Consider the following 22,539-nt stretch of genomic DNA (forward strand, 5'->3'; position numbering starts at 1 on the left):
GTCCAGGGGGTCACAAAGAGTCAGACACGACTAAACAACAACAACATGTTTATATTTCACTTTTCCTCCCAAGATCTCTAGGTGTCATATTAGGATCTCTCCCCCCCCCCCCATTTTATTCTCACAACAATCCTGGTTAGGCTGAGAGTCAGCGACTGATCCAAGTTCACCAAGCCATTAATAAAGGAATATCAGGTTCTGGGCAACACACCTAAAATTAAAATGGATATTGTGTTAGTAATTTCTCAATCAGGAGAGAAGCCTCCTTTGGAGGGGTAGAACCAGTATGAGCATCAACTGCTCACTTCTCTGTATTCCGTGTCATCTTTCCACGGGGGAAAAGTATTATTTGAGGGCATAATTTCTGTTTAAAATCAGCAGACAACATGGTAACATCAGGGCAGGGAATTACTCTCTGTTCAGTTCTGTCAAACAGAAAAAGAAATTAACAACCATTTTAACTTTTTCAGTTTCTGAAAGGAAGTGGGGAAAATGAAACCTTTGTCGTCGTCCCCCAACCCCTCAGTGAACTCAGATCTTGAGATGAATCAGCCTCCCAAGTTATTCAGCCAAGGTGAGTTTCCCCCCCCAGGGTTGAATCAGGATTGATGCTGAAACTTGTGGTCAATGCACACCCCTGATAGTTATGGCATTGCATCAGAAAAAAAATGCAAGCGTCATAGTAGCCTGTGTTGTTGGGTATTGATGTTTGGGCTCCAGCCTTTATCTCTTTCCTTGTTTCGCTTAGCAGTGATCTGAAGTATTGTTTTGGGAGAACTCAAAAGCTTGCTCTTTAAACATCCGTCCTACTGAAAAACAAAACCCTCCCTAATTTTAAGATTCAGTCTGAATCTACTTTTAGTTCTTTTTGCCAAAAAGCTTCTCTCCAGCTACACCCAGTGGCTGAAAAAAAAAAGTTCCTCTTTCACATCAAGTCTCTTACACATCAACTTGGGACATGCCACACAATGCATGCCCCTCTCCTAGTCTACGTGACTATTTTTTTAGATTTTGGAGCAATCTGCTTTATGGATCTTTCTTTCTTTTTAAAGAAAGGCCTTTGATTTTGCATTGCAAACCACCACGGGTATTCTAAAAAATAAGCACAGAATATTCCCCCAAAATGGAAGACAGACACAGAAATCTGGGGAAAGCTGGCAAAGATGTCTGCAGATGACCGCAGAGCCTGGAGACAAGGCAGTCAAGTTGTGCATCCACAGCAATGGCCAGAGGAGAATGACCGCTGGGAGATGCGCAGGGAGAAGAAAGCAGCAGAACCAGACACCTTCACCTGCTCCAGCTGTAACAAAACATTTCTCTCTCGTATGGGTCTCTATAGCCATGGCAGGCGCTGTAACCTCCCAACAGTTTGACTTCATCCCCAAAGGCGCACTCCTCCATTTGTCTCCTGAGACAGATGCCAGCCAACCGATGGCTTGCTCACAGATGCCTCATGTTCAGAAACAGGGCATGCCACAAGAAATTGCCAATAATTATCCTGACTAGCCAAGGAAATCAGACAGCCAGTCTCCACTTTTTATTTGTGTTACTGTCACCTACTTTCAGCTCAGTTCATAAGTTTATTGTTCTACCCAACAGCCATGACAGACTTGTAGCAATAATATTAATAAAATAATACTGAACATCCTTAATATAAACTGACACCCATGATAAGAGAGAAGAGATACCAGAGATGCCAGTCTAGCTTAATTTCAGATTAATTGACTTAAAGTGATTTTATTCAACTCCCTTTTCTTTACCTCCTTTTTTAAAAATTGCAGCCAAGGCATATAGGGCCACTTTGTGTGTTATGAAGCTATTACTCAAACGAAACCGAACCATTTTTGCTGGGATGCACCTGCTTTCTTGAGAGAACAATGGTTTCAGAAAGCAATCTCTTGGGTCTCTACATAAGGAGCAGGTTAACAGATAATGAGTGATGTTTTCCATCTTAGGTTGACCAAAAATACAAAGTCTGCGTATTGTTATAGCAGTGGGCATCTCTGCAGGCTCTCTGAGGACATTTCTTAAGGAAACTGGGATAGGTTTGATCAGGTAAATAGCTCTAAAATGCTGTTTTCAGGAGCGGGTTCCAAGGGGGAAGGGACGAAGGTGGGGCTGTGATCTAAACCATGGAGCCAATTCAAATCTGCGTGACGAAGTGAGCTCCTGTCACAGTGTCCCGTTGCACCGGAAGTGGTTTAGACATCCTGGCAACATGACCTGGAAAGCTGTCTGTGGACAAACGGCAGCTCCCTCAGCCTTAAAGCAAGATGAGTGCTGCAACCCCATAGACACCTTTGACTGGACTTAACCGTTCAGGGGTCCTTTACCTTTTTACCTTTACCTACCAAAGGGGGAAACTGGTGGTCGTCTCCTACTTCCTGTGGTGTCAAACCACCAGCTACCTTACATGGCGAACGTGAGTAACCAGAGTCCGAACGCACATGAAGGACGCAGTTCCTGCAGCATCTCCTTTGTTCCGATCTGCAGGGTAAAACGTCTTATGCCCAATAGCAAGTGATGGAAAACCAGCTTTCAAACAATATTGAGTGATCCTTGTTCCTTACAAGTCTGAGATTTCTTTTAAAGACTTGCCTAGGCTAGCTAGAGCTTTGAGCTGCTTTACTGCTCACCTTTTATTTAACTGTTGACTTCATTTACCTGCAATGAAGATTAAAGCCTTGGAATAATCTAACTGGTTTCACACACACAAAAACCCTCTTGCTTGACTTTATAAACGGAGCAAAAATCTGACAACTTGCTCTCAAGCCCATTTGCAGGAACCGGCAAGGCTTCCTTCCAGATGCAGGTATAAGACAAAGACAGCCAATAAACCACAGGGTATGCTTTCAAAAATATTTAATAGGTTATTCAAGAACTCTGCATTTGCTGCTCTCGACAAAGCCGCAGTGCAAGAACCCATTACCTTGGCAGCAGCATGTCTCCCTCACAAGCACTTCTTTGCTGGTTCTTTTTTAAAAATACTGTCTTGTTATCAGTCCCTCAAGCCAGTTGGAGCAATCCAAAGCTAGCTCAGGAACTAAACATTTTTGTTCTCCTTTACCGCTGCACACCCTTTCGGCTAAAATGCCCTTTTCAAGGACGATACAGTGGTCTGAGGTGCTTGTGCACAGGGGATAAGGCTCACTGGAAGCAGCAGCCGGCAGGGCAAGTGGACATGGAATCAGCCCTCCGCTGACATGGAAGAAGCTCAGGCATTCAACATTCAGCAGAATGACAGCCCCTGTGCACCTGCCTCATAGCAGGAAGGACTGGAAGGTGTGATGTTCGAATGAAGTATACAAAGAGGCCCATACGCCTTGGAGGTTGTGGGCTTTCCTATGCCGGCCCTGCATGCAAACCCTCCTGCTGAACACCCCAGGTCCTGAGGCTCACCTCAAAATTTTATCCCAACCAGTAATATGGGCAGATCAGGGCTGTGCCCACCACTGCATTTAGAAATGAGCAAATGCAAACAAGCCTTTGAAACCCTTTCCGGTGCGTTTTGCCCGAGTCCACCTGCCAGAGCCCTGGTCTTCTCAGCCGCTCTCCCCCACATGACAGAGAAGCAGCCAGTCACGAGCATGACGCAACACACAGCCCAGCCTGAACCCAGAAAAGGTCCTTCTGGCTGCGTGCCCTGTAATTTCTGGAAAGCTTTCCTCCTCCTTGTCTCGCCTACCTCCATCTCTCTGAACATGCTCCTTGTTCCAGCTGGGGGTGGCCAGATATGGTACAGCGCTAACAAGCTGAGGATGGAAGGGCTGTAGCTTTCAATGGTTCCCGTGGAATAGTGATCTCTCTCTCGCCTGCTGTCCTCCCTTCCACACCTCTCTTCTGTTCTAGGATCCCAACCTCACTATCCTCCCATTAGCCGATCTTGCCTCCCTTTCTCTACGCCCAGTGCCCCCTTCCCTTCCTCCTCCTCCTCCTCAGAGGGACGGCCGTGTGAGCCCAGAGCACACCTCGGAAGGTGGGTCAAAGTCTCCGCTTCATTTCTGCTCAGGCTCGTCCCCCACTGTGGTGACCTCGATGGTTGTGTGGTCTTCATTGGCTGTGGTGCCCTCAACAATGCTGGATGGCACAGTCATGATGGTGCTCCCGCTGGGAGACATTTGCGTAACGTTCTGAATGGCCGTGCCCAGTCCTGGCAGGGTGAGCAGCTGGAAGGGGCTCACCACCTTCAACACGGTGCTGCCATCCTGTATGGCCGCGGTGCTCAGGACCGTGAGGTTGGAAGCATCTGGGTGTATTTCAACGGCGTTGGGAAAAGTCGAGCCCGCAGAGGCCAGGACAGTGTATCCGCCCAGCAGTGGAGAAGCCGGGGAGCCAGCAGAGGTCACCTGTGCCGTGGTCTTCCCAAGAGCAGATGCTGGGAGGGCGGAGACCACTTTGCCTATGGGCAGGTTCGCCAGTTGCGTGACCGGCATCCCTGGCGCAAGGGCGATCTGCGCTGACTGAGTCAGGAGCTGGGAGGTGATGGCAGGAGGCCCCGAGGTGGCTCGGGTCAGTCTGGGGCGTTTCAGAGGGGACGGGATGGAGACTGGCGTCAGGGTCATCAGCACGTTGTTGAGGTGCTGCGATTTGTGCTTCAGCTCCTTCGCTCTCTTCCGGTGCTCATCGCACTGCTGCTCCAGAGCTGGAGGAAGAGAGAAAGAAAGAAAGAAAGAAAGGGCAGCAGATAAGCAAGGGCACCCACCAAGTCCAAACAGCCAGGAACAGAGGCTGGCCTCTTCTTCTTAAATGACACAGCAACTGTGGTATGGCATGGCAAGGATTGATTTAAAATACAGTGGTACCTTGGGTTACAGACGCTTCAGGTTACAGACTCCGCTAACCCAGAAATAGTACCTCGGGTTAAGAACTTTGCTTCAAGATGAGAACAGAAATCGCGTGGTGGCAGCGGGAGGCCCCATTAGCTAAAGTGGTGCTTCAGGTTAAGAACGGACCTCTGGAACGAATTAAGTTCTTAACCTGAGGCCTCTGGTTGCGAACGGGATCCATTCCAGAGGCCCGTTCGCAACATGAAAATAATGCAACCCACAGCGGCGTGCCTGCGCGGGTTGTGATTTGCCACTTCTGCGCATGTCTGTGACGTCATTTTGCGCTACTGCGCATGCGTGAGTGGCGAAACCTGGAAGTAACCCTTTCCGGCACTTCTGGGTCGCTGCAAGACATAACCTGAAAGAACGTAACCTGAAGCGGACGTAACATGAGGTATGACTGTAAGGTGGCTTTGATGTGAAAAATGTTTTAAGCAGAACATGCTGCAGCAGCACCTACGGTGAAGTATACCCCCCCCCTCCACCCCAATCGACAGCTGCCAGTTCAAGAACTAGAAAGCTGAAGTGTTTTCTCTTCAAGTTGGGGTAAAAAAGTATTGCTGAACAAATGTGGTGCCTAAACTAGAGTCACACTTGTCTCAACGCTCTGAGTTTTCTACAGGCTTATCCAAGCAATTTATGAATTAACTGCTGTTGTTTTTCAACACCCCTCCATTAATATGCAGTTGTATTTCACCGTTCCTCCTCCTTCCTCTTCTCCAGTTTATCCTCATAACAACCATGTGAGGCAGGACAGGCAGAATGCATGTGAATGGCCCAGTGAGCTTCACTGCTGAGAGGGGATTTGAACCTGGAACTCCATGGTCTGAATTGAACCATCTCACCACAACCCAGCCGTACCTTAGCCATGGGAGAAAGCTCCAATCCAAAGGTAATACTGAAACACACAGGCCACACTAAATGGAAAACAGAAGGGAAGGTAGCCCTGCCGCGGGAAGAAATAGCTGTGTTGCTATTTCTCTCTCTATCCTTGCAATCATCATTGTTTTAGGAGGGGTGATGTGTGCTTCAGCTCAGGAGACAAAATGGACAAGTCTCCAGGTAAGGTCTAGAGAAGCCCCTGCTTAGTGAGTCAAGATGAGGTTAACAGGAAAAACCTGAATTGGAAGAATTCCCCTGCAAGAGTCCTCTCTGCAGGCCAAGTACTGGTATGATAATTGCAACAGGGTACAGCAGTGGAGGGGAAACGGAGCTGACTTTTCACCAATGACATCACAGGCATCCGGTAAGCTAGCGACACATGTGCATTCTAGGTAACACTTAAGGAGGGGCACGTCTGGAGCCTGCACAACAAACCAGTGACAACTGTATGTTTGTTGTGTCATCATCGGGCTGTGCAGGAGAGATTCCTAGGTGACCAACAAACACGTTCTGAAGGGCAACTGGCATTCAGGGCTGTGCTTTTATTTAAACCTTGGTGTTCAAAAGGGGCCGAGACGTCAGTACAGGTCACACTGGATTGAGCTGTGAAATACCGCAGTGGGGGACATGTGCAGAAGAGAAAGTATCACATCCATGCATTTCAGACAAGATGAAAGGGAATGCTTTTCTGCGCAATGGGACTGCCTCTACGACAAGGAAATGGCAATAGCCAGTTTATAGCATTTCTCAGGACATGAGTGCTACTTCCCCCTCACTTCCTACAAGCCATGTGGAACCTGTGCATAACCCCAAGGAGGACGTGCCTGCCGCTCTTCCCATGTAGATGGCAGATGTAGGGAATCAGATGCTGACACAACTTATGGATGCCGATGCTGGCATGTGCAAACCCTCAATACCATGTTGATAGATAGATAGATAGATAGATAGATAGATAGATAGATAGATAGATTCTTTATTGTCATTACACAAGTGCAACATTGCACAAGTGCAACGAAATTGGATGCCATCCCTTAAAAACAACAAAAGCAAAACAACAACAACAACCAAACAAACCACATTCCAGCCACACCCACACCCACACCCATCAAACTCCCAGGTCACACTATCGAGTTACTGCATTTAAGAAGGCCACAGCTCTTGGATAGAAACTATTTTTCAGTCTATTTGTCCTTGACTTGATGTTTCTGTATCTCCTGCCAGAAGGCAGTAGTACAAACAGACTGTGTCCCGGGTGAGATGCATCCTGCAGGATATTGTTTGCTTTCCTAAGACAACGGGAACCGTACAGTTCTTCCAAAGATGGGAGGGGATGACCAATAATCCTTTGGGCTGTGGTTATGACCTTCTGGAGCACCTTCCTCTTCCTAGCTGTACAGCTGGAGAACCAGGCACAAATACAGTATGTGAGAATGCTCTCTATGGAGCCTCGGTAGAAGGACACCAGCAGTCTCTCACTCAGATTGTTCTTCTTTAAAAGTCTGAGGAAATAAATTCTCTGCTGGGCCTTCTTCACCAGAGCAGTGGTATTTGCGCTCCAAGTCATGCCCTGATCGATAGTCACTCCCAAAAACCTGAATTCCGCCACCCTCTCCACCCGTTCCCCGTTGATATACAAGGGCTGAATGTCCGCCTTTTTTTTCCTGTAATCCACCACCAATTCCTTGGTCTTAGCTGTATTAAGAGCCAGATTGTTCTCTCCACACCAAGCACAAAGCCGCTCCACCTCGTCCCGATAGGCGGACTCATCCCCTCCTGAAATGAGCCCCACCACCGTAGTGTCATCAGCAAACTTGATGATTTTGTTGCTGGAATAAATGGCTGTACAATCATACGTATAGAGAGTATAGAGCAGGGGACTCAACACACAACCCTGTGGTGAGCCGGTGTTAAGGCTAAGGGCTGTGGACATATGTGACCCTACTCTAACCCTCTGAGAACGTTCTGACAAAAAGTCCAAAACCCAGAGACAGGTGGAGTTGGAGAGTCCAATCGCCTCTAGCTTGGACACCAGTCTATGGGGGAGGATAGTGTTAAAAGCAGAGCTAAAATCCACAAACAGCAGCCTCACATAACTCCCCGGCTGCTCCAGATGGAACAGAGCAGCATGGAGAGTGGTAGTGATAGCGTCTTCCGTGGATCTATTTGCCCTGTATGCAAACTGGTAGTTGTCAAAAGTTGATGGAAGACAGGAAATAATGTGACGGCGCACCAGTTTCTCAAAACACTTCATGATGATTGGAGTCAGTGCAACTGGTCTGTAGTCGTTCAGACTACTGATTGTGGATTTTTTAGGCAGAGGAACAATAGTTGACGACTTCAGGCAGGGTGGGACAATAGACTGGTGTAAGTCTAGTGTCTTTTCACTAGTACTGTACTACGTTCCACGATTCTGGCAACAGAAAGCCCTGTGGCGGTTTCAATAGAGTTGATAATGGAACTGCAGCATCTGGGACTAAGGAACTGTACCTGCCAAATCTCGCGTATACTGCTCTCGGGAACGGTCCATTTGGCACTTGTGACTGGCTAAAACTTTCTTCACCAGGTCCAGCATACCGAAGTTCTGGACTGTATTGTTGAGCAAGACAGCATCTGAAAAAAAAGCAACAGGTTAAAAACATCATGGCTGATGACAATGGAGAAAAGCACATTAATGGTTTGTTTGTTTTTTAAAAAAGAAACCCATTGTTTTTCTTATTGTAGAGATGGGAGAGGGAAGGAAGAAGTGGATCACAATGCTGGAATTTTTATTTATCAAGATTTAAACTCCCATTTCCTCAACCCATTGAAGACTAAGTAATTGTCACTCCATTTGCCTTTAAGTTGCAAGCTCTATGGAGCAGGGACCCGAATCATTTTCTTCTGCTTATGATGTTCTATAAAGTGTCATACACACTCATTATTATTGTTAATTGTGTTTCTCATTCACCCTTCATGTAAAGGTCCCAGGGTGGGCAGCAACATATTAAAACTCAATTAGGTAAAGGTAAAGGGACCCCTGATGGTTAGGTCCAGTTGTGGATGACTCTGGGGTTGCGGTGCTCATCTCGCTTTATTGGCCGAGGGAGCTGGCATACAGCTTCCGGGTCATGTGGTCAGCATGAGTAAGCCGCTTCTGGCGAAACCACAGCAGCGCACGGAAATGCTGTTTACCTTCCAGCCTGAGCAGTACCTATTTATCTACTTGCACTCTGACGTGCTTTCATATTGCTAGGTTGGCAGGAGCAGGGACTGAGCAACGGGAGCTCACCCCGTTGCGGGGATTCGAACCGCCGCCCTTCTGATCAGCAAGCCCTAGGCTCTGTGGTTTAGACCACAGCGCCACCCGCGTCCCAATAAAACTCAATTAAAACAGCATAAAACAGCAACCCCAGCCCACCCATAATTCCCAGATCCCTAATGGCATGATATAATACTTTCCAGTGGTGCTTATGTTATTTAAGGCTATTTCCTCCAGTATCAGCAATGAATGTTTAGTAAAGTAAAAGGAGGTACGATTTTTATGATGCACCTCCACCTGGTGATATATACAGCTGTTTGTACTCTGCCACCAAACCATGCAAATTCTGAGCTTTGCACACAGAGTAAGTTGCACTAACTGCATTGATACTTCACCATCATCATGATACATTTTGCATCCCAGAATCAGGTTACGAACGAATTTGGAATACTGTAGTTTTGGTTATTGACTAAGGAGGCAGGAAAGTGCAGCAAAAGGCATGGACAGGTGGGAAAATAATAGCCATTACTGTATAGAAAAAAAGAACAAGACACAGGGCAGGTCACTAAAGCTCTGTATCCCACCTACCTGGAGCCATATGCAAGATGCCTCTGTTATTTCAAATTTATAGAAGATATCGTTCTTTGGAACCATGAGAACTAGTAGATTTATTGTTAAGTGAAAGCTGAGAAAAATCAGCATGCCAAATCCTGCACCACTCACCAGCTACAGAAGCAGGTAACACACAAACCTTTAAACGCTGTGAGTAAATCTTCTTCCATCAACTTCCTAATACCTGTATTATTAAGTCAGAAAGTGCATAGCAAATGCTAAAATAAAAAATAAACACCTCAAAGCCCAAAACGCTGGTTACAAACCAGGCTTCCCAATACTGCCAGCACTACCTTTAACGCCCTGCGCTCCTTAGATGTGCTAGCAATGCAAGTGATCTATAAACAAGGAGACTTAAAAAGACAAAGCCATTTATTTGCAAGCCAGTGAAAGCTGGACCATAAAGAAGGCTGATCGCCGAAGAATTGATGCTTTTGAATTCTGGTGCTGGAGGAGACTCTTGAGAGTCCCATGGACTGCAAGAAGATCAAACCGATCCATTCTGAAGGAAATCAGCCCTGAGTGCTCACTGGAAGGACAGATCTGAAGCTGAGGCTCCAATACTTTGGCCACCTCATGAGAAGAGAAGACTCCCTGGAAAAGACCCTGATGTTGGGAAAGATGGAGGGCACAAGGAGAAGGGGACGACAGAGGATGAGATGGTGGGATAGTGTTCTCGAAGCTACCAGCCTGAGTTTGACCAAACTGCGGGAGGCAGTGGAAGACAGGAGTGCCTGGCATGCTCTGGTCCAGTGGGTCATGAAGAGGCGGACACGACTAAACAACAACTTACCACTGAGTTGCAAAGGGGGCTCCTGAATCCTCTGCTGCAGGCCCTTCATGGTCTCCATGAGCTCCGCGTGGAACTCGGTAATCACCTCTTCCAAAAGACCGGCTTCCTTTAGACCTCGCCAAAATGTAAATGTATCATCTGGAAGAAAGTGAGAGAATCCTGAAAAACCTGCAAAGCGGCAGGGGAAATGAAGCTGACTGACTGTTTGATAGACTCACCCCGGGAACATAACATTTGCCAAAGAGCAGCCTTGCAGTGATACCACACAAGCAAGAGGTCACATAGTAAAACAGTTTTTGGAGTCTACCACTTCAGATTAAAGGAGGAGTGTCATGTTTTAATTCCTCTCCCCATTCCCTACGAATAGAAAACTTGCATGCCAAACAGAACTCTTCTTTCTGAGTTCTGCAGGTGTTATTTCACACGCAGGGAAGTTTTAAATTATGCAACTGCTCACCTGCGGTCTGAAGTGGTAGATTCCAGGAACAGTTTTTACAGCAGAATCTGCTACAAAAACAAGCTGCCATTAATGCAGGACAGGTAATGTGGTAACTCTGACTGAGCCAACGACGAACGGTTTAAGAATACGCAAGTTCCCAAGTTATGCAGCCTCTTTCATCGGCAAAAGTTGGACCAGTAAAACAAGTTATTCCTAAGTATGTTACTACCAGCATGCCAAAGGCAAGACAGTGTTACGCGAATAGATGAATGGAATCACGGACAAAGCATCAGAAGCTGGCTTACACTGAATCAGACCACTGCCCCAGTTGCAGTCTAGAGTTTCAGACAGGGGTCTTTTCCAACCCTATCTGGAGATGCCAGGGACAGAATCTGGGGTCTTTTGTGCGCGAGGTGTGTGCTCTGCCACTGAGGCATGGCCTTATGCATAGAGATGGCAGTGCCACACAGCTGGTAACCTACATGCAACTTCCTTCGCACAAGCCTTTCAGATTTAGGCAGCCAATACGGAACAGAAGTGGTGGCACAGAAGATGTAGTGGGCTGAGGCCAGGCCACAGGAACGCTCTGCATGTGAAAATCACCTCCAATAGCAGTGGTCCAGTCCATGGAGTCATCACACGTTTCTATGGTGATTGTGGCAGGAGACCCATTTACTGTGATTGAAACAAAATCAACATTCAGAAATCATCAACAAAACCACTTTTTTGTCGGCATGCTGGCAAAACAAGTCAAGACGTGCCCTTCCAAGATATAGCCATTTTTCTGTTGCTTTATCTTGGTTTGTAGTTGCATTAAGTTTTTCTACATATTCGGTACAATTGCCAGACAAAACCAAAGAGACATCTCTCCTGCATTTCTAAACCTAGCACAAATTTCAAACAAAATTCTCAAGATCTTAGCATTCTGTTTGTAGGGGCTGGATTTTTATTATTGCTATTGTTATTTATTAATTCATACGCCATCTAATGCCAAACAGGCTTCAAAGTTGTTTATTTGATAAACCACCCTGGAATCACAAATCACAACGAGATTCCGTTTTTTTCATCATGACAACCCCAAGCTAGGGGACCATGACTAGCATCAGATCAGTCAGCAAGTTTCAAGGCTGGGCACCATGGAGTTGGGTCCCAATATTGGTGTTTTTGTTGTTCAATACAGAGCTTGGTTGATCCCCATACTTAGAATCAGAAATAAACTATCAACATAGGAAGACACCCTTTGGAGCTTCACCAAGTGTCTGTTTATACTTCTATGAAAGTATTAAAATTAAACACACATACATGTGTACACAGGCAAATTCACATAACTGCTTGTACTCAGCCCAGAGGTCCACCTGCTACTCTATTACAATGAGTTCACCAAGGTCTCGGGCAGAAATCTTTCCCAGCACTCATGCCAGGGATGGAAACTTGGACCTCACGTATTCAAAGCACGTGTTCTACAGAGCTATGGCCCCACTGGTGTAGGAAAATACGGAATTGCCTTATACCAGGTCAGACCATTGGTTCATTTAGCCTAGAACTGGTTACTTCAGCTGGCACACCTCCTTGAATGGAGGGGTTGGTGAATTGAACCCACATGCAAACCATGTATACTGTCAGCTTCCAAGTGAGTACCAACCTGCCCCTAGGAAGACTGGCTACCAATGCCAAGGTTTTTCTGGCTTTCCCCATAAAATCATACCTCGGAAGTCGAATGGACTCTGTTCCGGACGTCTGTTTGACGTCTGAAATGTTCAGAAACCAAAGAACGGCTTCTGATTGGCTGCAGGAAGCACCTGCAGTCAATCGGAAGCCCCGTTGGACGTTCGGCTTCCAAAAGAATGTTTGAAAACTGGAACACTCACTTCCAGTTTTTGATTGTTTGGGAGCCGGAATGTTCTGACTCCCAAGGTGTTCGGGAGCCGAGGTATGACTGTACTCCCTTGGCTGAGTTGAAAGCCAGTGTGATGTAGTGGGTAGCATGCAACACTCGAATAAAGGAGACCTGGGTTCAACAGCTTGCTCTGCAGGGAGGCTTACTAAGTGGTCTTGGGAAAGTTACTGTCTCTCAGCCTAACAAACCTGTAGGGTGTTCAAAGAGGGATACCGTATTTTTCGCTCTATAAGACGCAGCAAACCATAAGATGCACTTTATCCCCTGAAGAGCCACACACATGCTCCACACGGCTCTTCAAAGGGAGCGCTGAGCAGAGCCTCCCGCCTGCATTCGCTCCATAAGACGCACACTCATTCCCCCTTACTTTTTAGGAGGGGAAAAGTGCGTCTTATAGAGCGAAAAATACGGTATATTCTTTGGGAGATAGGATAGGACACACACACACACACACACACACAAAAAAAAAATGAGTAATGATCAGAGATGTTTGCTCTGCAGGCAGCCTTCTGTGAAGCATCTGTCCTTTTAAGTATGATATCCCAGAAGCTGAAAAGCATGGGTTGCTCAGCAGGGACAGTGGAATGAATGGGTTGGTGACTGTATTGATGACCACAGAAATATTTGAGTCTCTTCCAGTTCTAGTAGAAGATTGGAGCCAAGAACCAGCCGGTTAATTCAAAACAGCACAGGGAAACAGCCTTATCACCCACCCTCTACTGGGCTGTTATTGCTCCCCCTCCCCCCCCCAGCAAGGCTGGCAAGATCACAACAGTGCAACCGTGACAAAAGGAGACACAACAAGGATATTCCTCTTCTGTATCATTCTAACATAGGTACAGCAAGCCTTATCAGGGTCTCAACTCCCAGACAACAACCCCCATCAGCTCCAGCCAACATAACCAGTGGTAGAATTTGTGGCCTAGTGGAATGCAGTTCACATTACCATCTGCAGAGGCTGGCGTGAGAGGTATGTATTCTGTTGACGTCTGGCTTGTTAGGGGCACTCTGGCTCCGGTCAGGTCGATTTTAGTGCTTCGGCAGGTATTGGAACAAACTTTCGTATGCTCGTAAAAATCCAGCTTCCCTGAATCCATGATCTTCCTAAAACACACAAAACCAATGTGAACGTCCATCTCAGCTTTATTATTATTTAAAACACCCTGAAAACTCACAACAGTTGCATGTTCGTGCTTCATAGCTGTACCAAAATGCATTTCAATAAAGCCAACCTAGGAGACACACCCAATGGACACCTCATTTAGATACCAGATGGCATAGGTTAGGGGCCTGTGAATTCTGCCTCCCTAAGGCAAGAGGCGGTGGGACACACACTTGCCCCAAAGATACGTTTCAGTTCTGCGTCTGCAGGCAGGAACACACAGGCACTCTCACAAACAGGCTAACCTTAGCATGATCCCATTCATCCGGATTGCCCTCTTCCAGTCCTTCAAGGTGGACTTGCCAGCCAAATGTACAAATTCCTTGGGACTTATCAAATGGTTGTCATACTGGAGGGAAGAGAGACATATTGTGATATAGGTTATTTATTCTAAAGGTATTTTGCTGTAATTCCTTTTATAAACCTTTTCGTGCCACCTAGACACGTGCAATCTTTTTCTTCTCCCAATTTATCTTCCCTTCCCATCTCATTTTTTAAAAATTTAGATGATGTGACCACGGGGGCTGGGATCTGTGTGCTTTTACAAGCAATACGTAAGAATAGAGAATGGAAATCTTACACATTACAGGATATAAAACCATCTTGATTCTATGATCTCACCTGGACACATTTCACGTTGATACCGGGGCAAACAAACTTCCTCCATATTAGATTGGCTTTGCTATCTCCACAGGTGATGGGATAAACGATCTCAGCTTCCACACAATCATCACTTTCAGCCATCTTCACTTCAGGGAGAGGGAACGTGAAAGATAAAATTTTTGAAAAGGTTACAACCACGGATTGCTGGTTGGCAAATGAAGTTTGGAATACAGTTGAAAGGAAAACTGAAAACAGGATGAAAAAGTATTTATTACTGAGCACCAGCCTGATTAACTGCTTCTGTAAATGAGATACATTACAATTATCAAGTTATTTACATAGAATCATAGGGTACAACCAATGAACGTGGAGATACTGTTCTATGTCCTGAGCAGCTAACAATCTAAATTTCACCAGTGGTGAAAGTAGTAATTGTAAAGACATAGATACCTGAATTAAAAACACACAAAATGCTTTTTTCCTAATAGGACTCTCTATTTTTAGCATTCTACCTGTCCTGCAACAGGAAAAGTGGTAACTCTGACTGAGCCAACTTTGATTGGTTTAAGAATACGCAAGGTCTCAAGCCTGAGAGATATGGGGCATAAACCTCTGAGGCGGAAAGGGGGTCAAAGGGTGGCATTCAACCACTGCACTCCATCAGCACAGGGATTTCCACTTGCATGATGGGACATCATCGCCATTGCTGCCACCGTGGCCTCCCCAAACCTGATTGAGAGGGTTGGGGGAACCCCTACTGTTTAGGGGTTTGCATGGGGCACCTGGGAAAAAGTTGGACCATTCTGCACTTTTGCAGAATAAAGGAGTAGTGAGGGAAAACAGGCAGTGAGGTGTAACAATATAAGAGGAGGAAGGGAGCCGTGGAATAGGAAGGAAAACTACTGGTGAATATCTTGAGCCAGGGTTGCTGGTCTTCAGCACCTGGACACAACACTGGATCCTTAATCCCCCCCCCCATGCATACCTATAAAATAGGCAAATGGTGACAGACAGTGGCCAGGAACAAAGTTACTGCCTCCATCAAGGCTGGGGAGATCCCTCTAGATGTTGTTAGGCTACAGCTCCCATCATCCCTGAATATGCTGGCTGGAGCTGATGGGATCTGGAGTCCAACATCTGGGGAGCCACAGGATCCCTGTCCTGTTCTTGACCTATGTGACTTTCCCATACATTCAAGGTAAAGGGACCCCGGACCATTAGGTCCAGTCGTGGCCGACTCTGGAGTTGCGGCACTCATCTTGCTTTACTGGCTGAGGGAGCCGGCGTACAGCTTCTGGGTCATGTGGCCAGCATAACTAAGCCGCTTCTGGCAAACCAGAGCAGTGCACGGAACTGCTGTTTACCTTCCCGCCGGAGTGGTACCTATTTATCTACTTGCACTTTGACGTGCTTTCGAACTGCTAGGTTGGCAGGAGCTGGGACCGAGCAACGGGAACTCATCCCGTCACGGGGATTCGAACCGCCGACCTTCCAATCGGCAAGTCCTAGGCTCTGTGGTTTAGCCCACAGCACCACCCGCGTCCCTCCCATACATTAGTGGTCTTCTATTTAAGAACACTGAAGCCCACTGTCCTTTGGGAAAGGATAGATTCCCAGCAGTTTCCCCAACCTCAGAATGCTCATTCTAGGAGCTGGAAACAAGAGCTGGAAACCCCTCAGCCTAAGTGCTCTTGAGCCTTTCCCCTGGCAATGCTACCTGCTAATGCAAGTGTCTGTGATACAAAAGAGGCAAGCCTCTGTTACTCACCCCACTTACCTAACAGGGCTTCTTTCAAATGTGCAGAGGCTGTAAAAGCAGCAGCGGCTGCAGAGGCTGCATTTTCCGTCTCCAGGGTGTCTTCATTTAGGTCATTGCTAGCAAGAAATAAAGACACAAACAGTTAAAAAGAAATGGGGAAGCTGCCCGTGCTATGGTAAGGTTTGCTCTGGAGAATGACTCCAGAGCAATTCCAGCTATAATACACAAAAATGCAGCTCTTCTCCTTAAGTAGGAAGTTGTTTTCCCCTGGAAAAACGAAGTTGTACACAGTGCAGCAATTTCAAGACTGCAACCCACTGATTAATAATAATAATAACAATAATAATAATTTATACCCCGCCCATCTGGCTGGGCCTCCCCAGGCACTCTGGGCGGCGTCCATAGAAACCAAAAATACAGTAAAATATCACACGTTAAAAACGTCCCTGAACAGGGCTGCTTTAAGATGTCTTCTGAATGTCAGGTAGTTGTTTTTCACTTTGACATCTGCTGGAAGGGCGTTCCACAATATTAAGCACAAAGGAAAAGCGGTTGTAAGGGATTAAAGCACTGCTGCAAAGCTTAGAAAGGCAGAACTGGAAGTAGCTTCTGAAACCTGAGGACCCGATCTTTAGGTATTTAACAACAATTTCATAGTTGTCACCTTCTTAAAAGATGTGTGTTCTGTTTCTGCTAAACATCCTAGAATCTAGAGGCATCTCGGTAGAGTTTATAGATTCAGGCAGAGGAACGGATCTTAATTCATTTAGCACATCTCAAGCTCTCCACATGACACCCAATAATATCATTTCTTCTAGCATAGGCAGTGCTGCTCTGTTCTTCCAGGGAGTTGGCAATTACTCAGGCAGATCCACCTAATCCTACCATCAAAAAACTGTCTGCACGGCTGGTTTCCATGACAAAACTCGTGGGTGGAAGCACTGCTCAGATTTTTTTTGCATGGGAGTCATGCTCCAAAAGTCCCCCCCCCCCCCCCCGGAGGTTTTATCAAGCAGGCAGGAAGATGATGGAAACAAGCACCACGGAAGCAGCAGCCTTGCTTCCGCTCCTGAAATTACTTTTACTGATCACTGGAAAGGTTTCTTTCCCAAGCAAAGGACAACATAGAAGGAATTACAGTAAGAACTACAGGTTAAATGGTATGTAGCCTAGTAAACTACTGTGGCTTCAGAGCCCTCCTCAATGGAGAAAGGAAAAACGATGTACACCATTAGTTCCTGTGATTGGCAGGCAGGATGAAGCCTCTGGATTAATCAATCCTGATATAAGGACTAGTAGCCTGACCAACAAAGCAGACCCTTCTACTTGTTTCACTTCCACTACCAAGGGGTGTGGGGTTGGAGAACACAAACCCTCCACGCCTGGATTTGGGTATGGCTGTCATCAGCCTTAACTTGACATATATTGCTGACCTCAGAGTGTTCCTTCCCATTTCCCAATGGTAAATTCAGCACGCTAGGAACGGCCAGGGTTGACCTTCTTTCCGTTTTCAAACATTAGATGCACATGCCTGCTAGGTAAAGGTAAAGGTACCCCTGCTCGTACGGGCCAGTCACGTCTGACTCTAGGGTTGTGCGCCCATCTCACTTAAGAGGCCGGGGGCCAGTGCTGTCCGGAGACACTTCCGGGTCACGTGGCCAGCGTTGTTTTATGTTGTTGGGTGATTTTTGTGACTGAACTATATTTGTTTAGTTTTAATGCATTTTTATTACATGTTGCTGTCCCTATAAATTGCTTTCGGACTCCTTTTTTGTGAAGCTGTACATAAACTGAGCAAATCTTATCTAACAGAGGCTGCTTTGGGTTTCCTTTAAATGCAGTTCTGAACTGTGTTTCTCCCATCCAAACTGAAGTGAAATGAACAGGGTGTGTGCAGCAGCTTACAACGCTAACATTAGCTGTCCCAGAGGCTAAATAATTACCGTTTGCTTACCTGTGCTGGGAGAGATTGGTGGTAACTAGCACCGTTTTCACCTCCTCCATGTTACTGCTGTCAGCCATGTTGTCTGGAGTTGTTACCACCACCACCTCCTCCATGTGAACACTCACATCTGGGGTTGCCATCCGCAGGAAGGCTCGTATGGCAAGCAAGCACCAATAATGCGGGGAAAGCCCGTCCTGGAATCTTCACTCTGCTGTTACAAAACCAAAGAGTGAAGAGGTTATTGCTCTGCCGATCTGGCCAGCGGAATATTTGGTTTTCTACATCTGAATGTAAAAGGAATCAGAAGCGCACACACATACTACACACTTGGAAACGAGATCCAGTGCAATTTCAGAAGGACAGGGTGCTTAAGAGGAAGATGGCTCAACAGAACAAGCACATAGTGGCTCTTTCTGTGAAAGCCCACATCTTAGATGAGTTAAATGCCAGAGAACTGGGTCCCAAACAGATGGCTGCTTGTGCATGTGATAGAGAAGCCAAAAAACTTCTCTAAAAGACACAGCGAGATTCTGAACGGTCTAAAACTCCATTCCCTGGAGTAGATATTAACATACCCCAGGCAAAACACAGAAAAGCTCTGCTGGATAGCTACTGAAGGATGCAATGGGGGCAGAGAAGCAAGGTACACTGCTTGTCGGATGAGTTAAGACATTTAAGCTGAATACATGAAACTATCCTATACCAAGTCAGAGCCTCGGTCTACATAGTTCAGTACTGCCTACTTTGGCAGTGACTCTCCAAAGCCCTTTTAATCCTTTAATGCAGGAATGGAGAACCAGCGGCCCTCCAGATGTTGCTAGAATGTAACTTCTGTCATCCCTGACCATTAGCTATACACACAGACACCATGGCTCCTGCTACTAGCCAGCATCCAGTTTCAGGAGCTTACACAATCCTGGATTTTTCATTGACCATGCACATCCCCATATAGTTTTGGCAAGCACTTTTAGAAAATTAATTTAATTCACTGTTTGTCATTTGCTCTGCTCTACAATATTTTAATGACTTTGTTATACACTGCTTTGTTTTTTTAAATGAGACAGCATTTTAGAAATCCTCTTACAATAAACCACTATATGTATCTGGCAACGTTTCTATGTGAGATTTATATGCAAGGCTGAAATAAAGTAAAACGAGTAAACTGTAAGTGGCCAATGAACAAAGTTTAAAATCAGAAATGTGTCAAAGAGGTTCTTGTCCCCTGTAAAAGTAAGGAGGATGTTTTCTTTTTTAAAAAAATAATTTTTATTAAAGATTTTCTTTGGGTACTAAAAGCTACAATTGCAGCACTATAGCACTGAGCCAAGACGGGGTGCATTTGAAGACGGGAAAGAGACTGTATGCAACATTTAGATATGCTGCAGACTCACCATATCATGCTATGAGGCTGTAAGCAGAAGAAGGGAAAAAAGAGGAAGGAAAAACAGTACCAGCAGCCATTGCAGCCTGTGCTGAGCAAGATTTGACAATTCACAAGCAATGAACTGAGTAAGCAGATTTAAAAAGAGGGGATATCTGAGCATTTTTTTAAAAACTCCAGTGCTCAACCTGGGATCCTGGGCAAACTAAAGAGAGAAGTACAAGTATGCAGCAAATGGTACCCATTCATGGGTTTGTGTCTGCAAGGTCTATGAAACCCAAAACCACAGTAATTCCTACACAGCTTAGTTGACACTGCAGTCATGTTTGCTGCTTTGCCCACTCCATCTCCTGGCAAAGATTTAGTGTGAAAGGGAGACACACGTCTCCAGATGGAACTGCATCTGGCAAAGGAAGACTGGAAGAATCTGTGAAACAGGTTACACACACTCACCCTTTCAAGAGAACTACAGGTAAAATATGCTTTCGGTACCTAAGAGGAAGAAACTGGAAAAACCGCATACTGTGGGATGAACTCGGAGCTAATGCAAAAATACAGCACTTTTGCAATCTGACATAGAAGGAAGTTTAAAAAGCTGCAGTCATTTCATTTTTCCTTTGCCTGCCACTAGTTCTATCTACAGTATTACATAATAACCTGAAATGAAGTGGTTTCTCCCCCCTACAGTGGTTTATATGCAGACATTGAGATTCACAAAATAGGTGCAAGATTGATGTTGCAGAGGCCCTTTTTGCCGCAAACATTGCATGCAGCAACTACCAAAAAAACCTGACTTGCCTGTACTTTTTGAGCTTTGTGAATGCTCTTTCTGCTGTTGGTTTTTATTTTATGCTACTGCCTTAATGTATTTTGGCTATTCTAACAATCTGAGATTGTTTTAAACTCTGCCTGTATGAAGTCATTTATTTTATTAACCCCCTTCCTTTATGTTCTCCCATGTCAAATTGTAAACTGCCGCAGTGACCTTTCCTCTCCTTTTTGGGAAAACACAATGTGCACCAGTTGGCACTTATACAAAGAGTAACATTGATGTGGTCTTCATTTTTTATTTTTATTTAAGAAAAAACCTGATTCAAAATTATTTGTAATTTTTAAGTATCATTTTGTTGCCTCCCCTCTTTCAAAACTGCAGGTTGCAAGGCCCTTTGGGGGAGGGGACTGTATTCCTGCATTTTGCAAAAAGGAAGAAGCACTTGTAGTACTAATATATGTATCATGACCAGAGGAGGAATGACCACTGGGAGGAACACAGAGGGGAGAACCACCACACTTGCTCAACCGGACGCCTTCTTCTGCCCTACCTGCAACAAAATGTCTCTCTCCCTTATGGGTCTCTACAGCCACAGCAGGCGCTGTAAAACTCTCCAATGGTTGGACTTCATATCGGAAAGCCCCCTCTTCCACTTATCTCCTGATTGGAGATGGGAAGGCCGGGGGGGGGGGGAATCAGGAAAACTGGGGGGGGACCCGGTTCCCCCCCAATTTCCCCGTTTTCTTTTCTTTCTTCTTAATTTTTTTCCTCAAAACAATTATTGCAAAACAATTTACATATAACATAAACAGGACAAAAAACCCCATATAAACACAGACAATAAAAACGTATCATTAAATTCCGATTCACCTCATTGTACTTTTTACAGTTTATTAATCTATATGCACTTCATTATTATTATTTTCTGTTACTTATCAAAAGAAATTTTACTTTTATCGTTTCCTTACACTTCAAGATTCAATCTGTCAGGAGATTTGCATTATCACAATACTTTCTAGGGTATTAGCATTATCATAATACTTTCTAGGGTATTCTTTAAATATTATCTAATCTTTCCCTGGTTTCCCCTCCAGGCCTTCCCATCTCTACTCCTGAGGGCCAGCAACACGCTATCACTGTTGCAAACCAACCACATTGAGAGGACCGTGAAGCGGCATACAAATTCCCTTAAATAAATAATCGCCATTGAGAAAAGTGCCGTATAAGTTTTCTGGGGGGTTTTGTTGTTGTTTTTTTAAAGGGTAAACGAAAACAAGACTTGTATTTGGAACCGGGCTCCAGGCAAGTAAGCAAAAAAAAAAAGAGGCGAGCCTCCCGTGCACCACGCGCGCATATGCAAACCGTGCACGCGCGTGTATATATATATATATATATATGCAACAGCGCGCGCGCACGAGCCTCCCTCGAGCCTTCCCCCTGGAGTGAGGAGAAACTCGAAGTCCTCCTCCCGCGACGAAATCAACCCTCCCCGCCCAGCCCTTGAATGCCGGCTCGCGACGCCGACTGCAGGCACGCGCACGGGCGGGACCGCGTGTTTCCTCCCCGCCCCCCCCTTCTCTCTTTCTCTGCGCAGCGTGGGGGGGGGGGCGCCGCCGCAGAGCGCGAGGAGGAGGGCGGGCGGGCGCGCGCGCGCTTTGCGCCACTGGCTGCGCGAGGGAAATGCGGGGCGGCGGATAAGGGGGGGGGAGGGGAGGGGGACGGCCGAGCGTTCCTGCCGCCGCCGCCGCCGCCGCCGTCACGTCCTGACGCTCCGCAGGGACCTGACGGACTGGACGGAAGGCGGGGAGGAGGGGCTGCCTTACCTCAGCCGCTGGCCGTCCGACGCCCGGCCTCGGGTTCCGTCCGAGCGGGGGAGGAGAAGGAGGAGGTGGGTTTTGTTTGTTTTTCCCCGCGGGGCGGGCGGGCGGGCGGGGGGGGGGTTGTCTGAAGGGAAATGGCTGCCTTGGCTTCTTGTCTATATATATATCTCTCTCTGAGGGAAGCTTGGGCTGCGGCGCGCGCGCAGGGCGCCTCGGGTCCCTTCTGCGCAGGCGCAGGCCTCCTCTCTCTCTCTCTCTCTCTCTCTCTCTCTCTCTCCCCCCCCTCCTCCTCCAGCTACCTAGCCGAGACTTATTTGACACGGCGAGGGCGGGGGGGGGGGGTTTGGGAGGCCGCCGCTGCTCTCGACTTCTTTTCCGGCTCGCCGGGGTGAAATAAGTCCCGCCGGGAG

At 46.4% G+C, this 22,539-nt stretch overlaps 1 protein-coding gene across 4 annotated transcripts; it reads right to left on the reverse strand.

Moving 5' to 3' along the window:
* Positions 1-2,845: 2,845 nt before the first annotated feature.
* On the reverse strand, positions 2,846-22,288 carry GMEB2 (glucocorticoid modulatory element binding protein 2). 4 transcript variants are annotated; one of them, XM_081867782.1, is made up of 10 exons: positions 22,133-22,288; positions 18,166-18,367; positions 16,230-16,327; positions 14,471-14,598; positions 14,095-14,198; positions 13,634-13,791; positions 11,394-11,465; positions 10,352-10,489; positions 8,196-8,318; positions 2,846-4,642 (listed from the first exon to the last, which is right to left on the reverse strand). In XM_081867782.1, exons 2-10 carry the CDS (start codon positions 18,294-18,296, stop codon positions 3,996-3,998), a joined length of 1,599 nt encoding a protein of 532 aa, XP_081723908.1. In that variant the 5' UTR covers positions 18,297-18,367; positions 22,133-22,288; the 3' UTR covers positions 2,846-3,995. The 4 variants fall into 4 exon arrangements, with proteins under 4 accessions (XP_081723908.1, XP_081723910.1, XP_081723909.1 ...); XM_081867784.1 differs by lacking the exon at positions 22,133-22,288 and adding an exon at positions 20,860-20,990; XM_081867783.1 differs by lacking the exon at positions 22,133-22,288 and having other exon boundaries at positions 18,166-19,239.
* Positions 22,289-22,539: the final 251 nt, after the last annotated feature.

This window comes from Podarcis erhardii (assembly GCF_964252035.2).
Source record: "Podarcis erhardii genome assembly, chromosome: 6".
In the NCBI taxonomy this organism is placed as follows: Eukaryota; Metazoa; Chordata; class Lepidosauria; order Squamata; family Lacertidae; genus Podarcis; species Podarcis erhardii.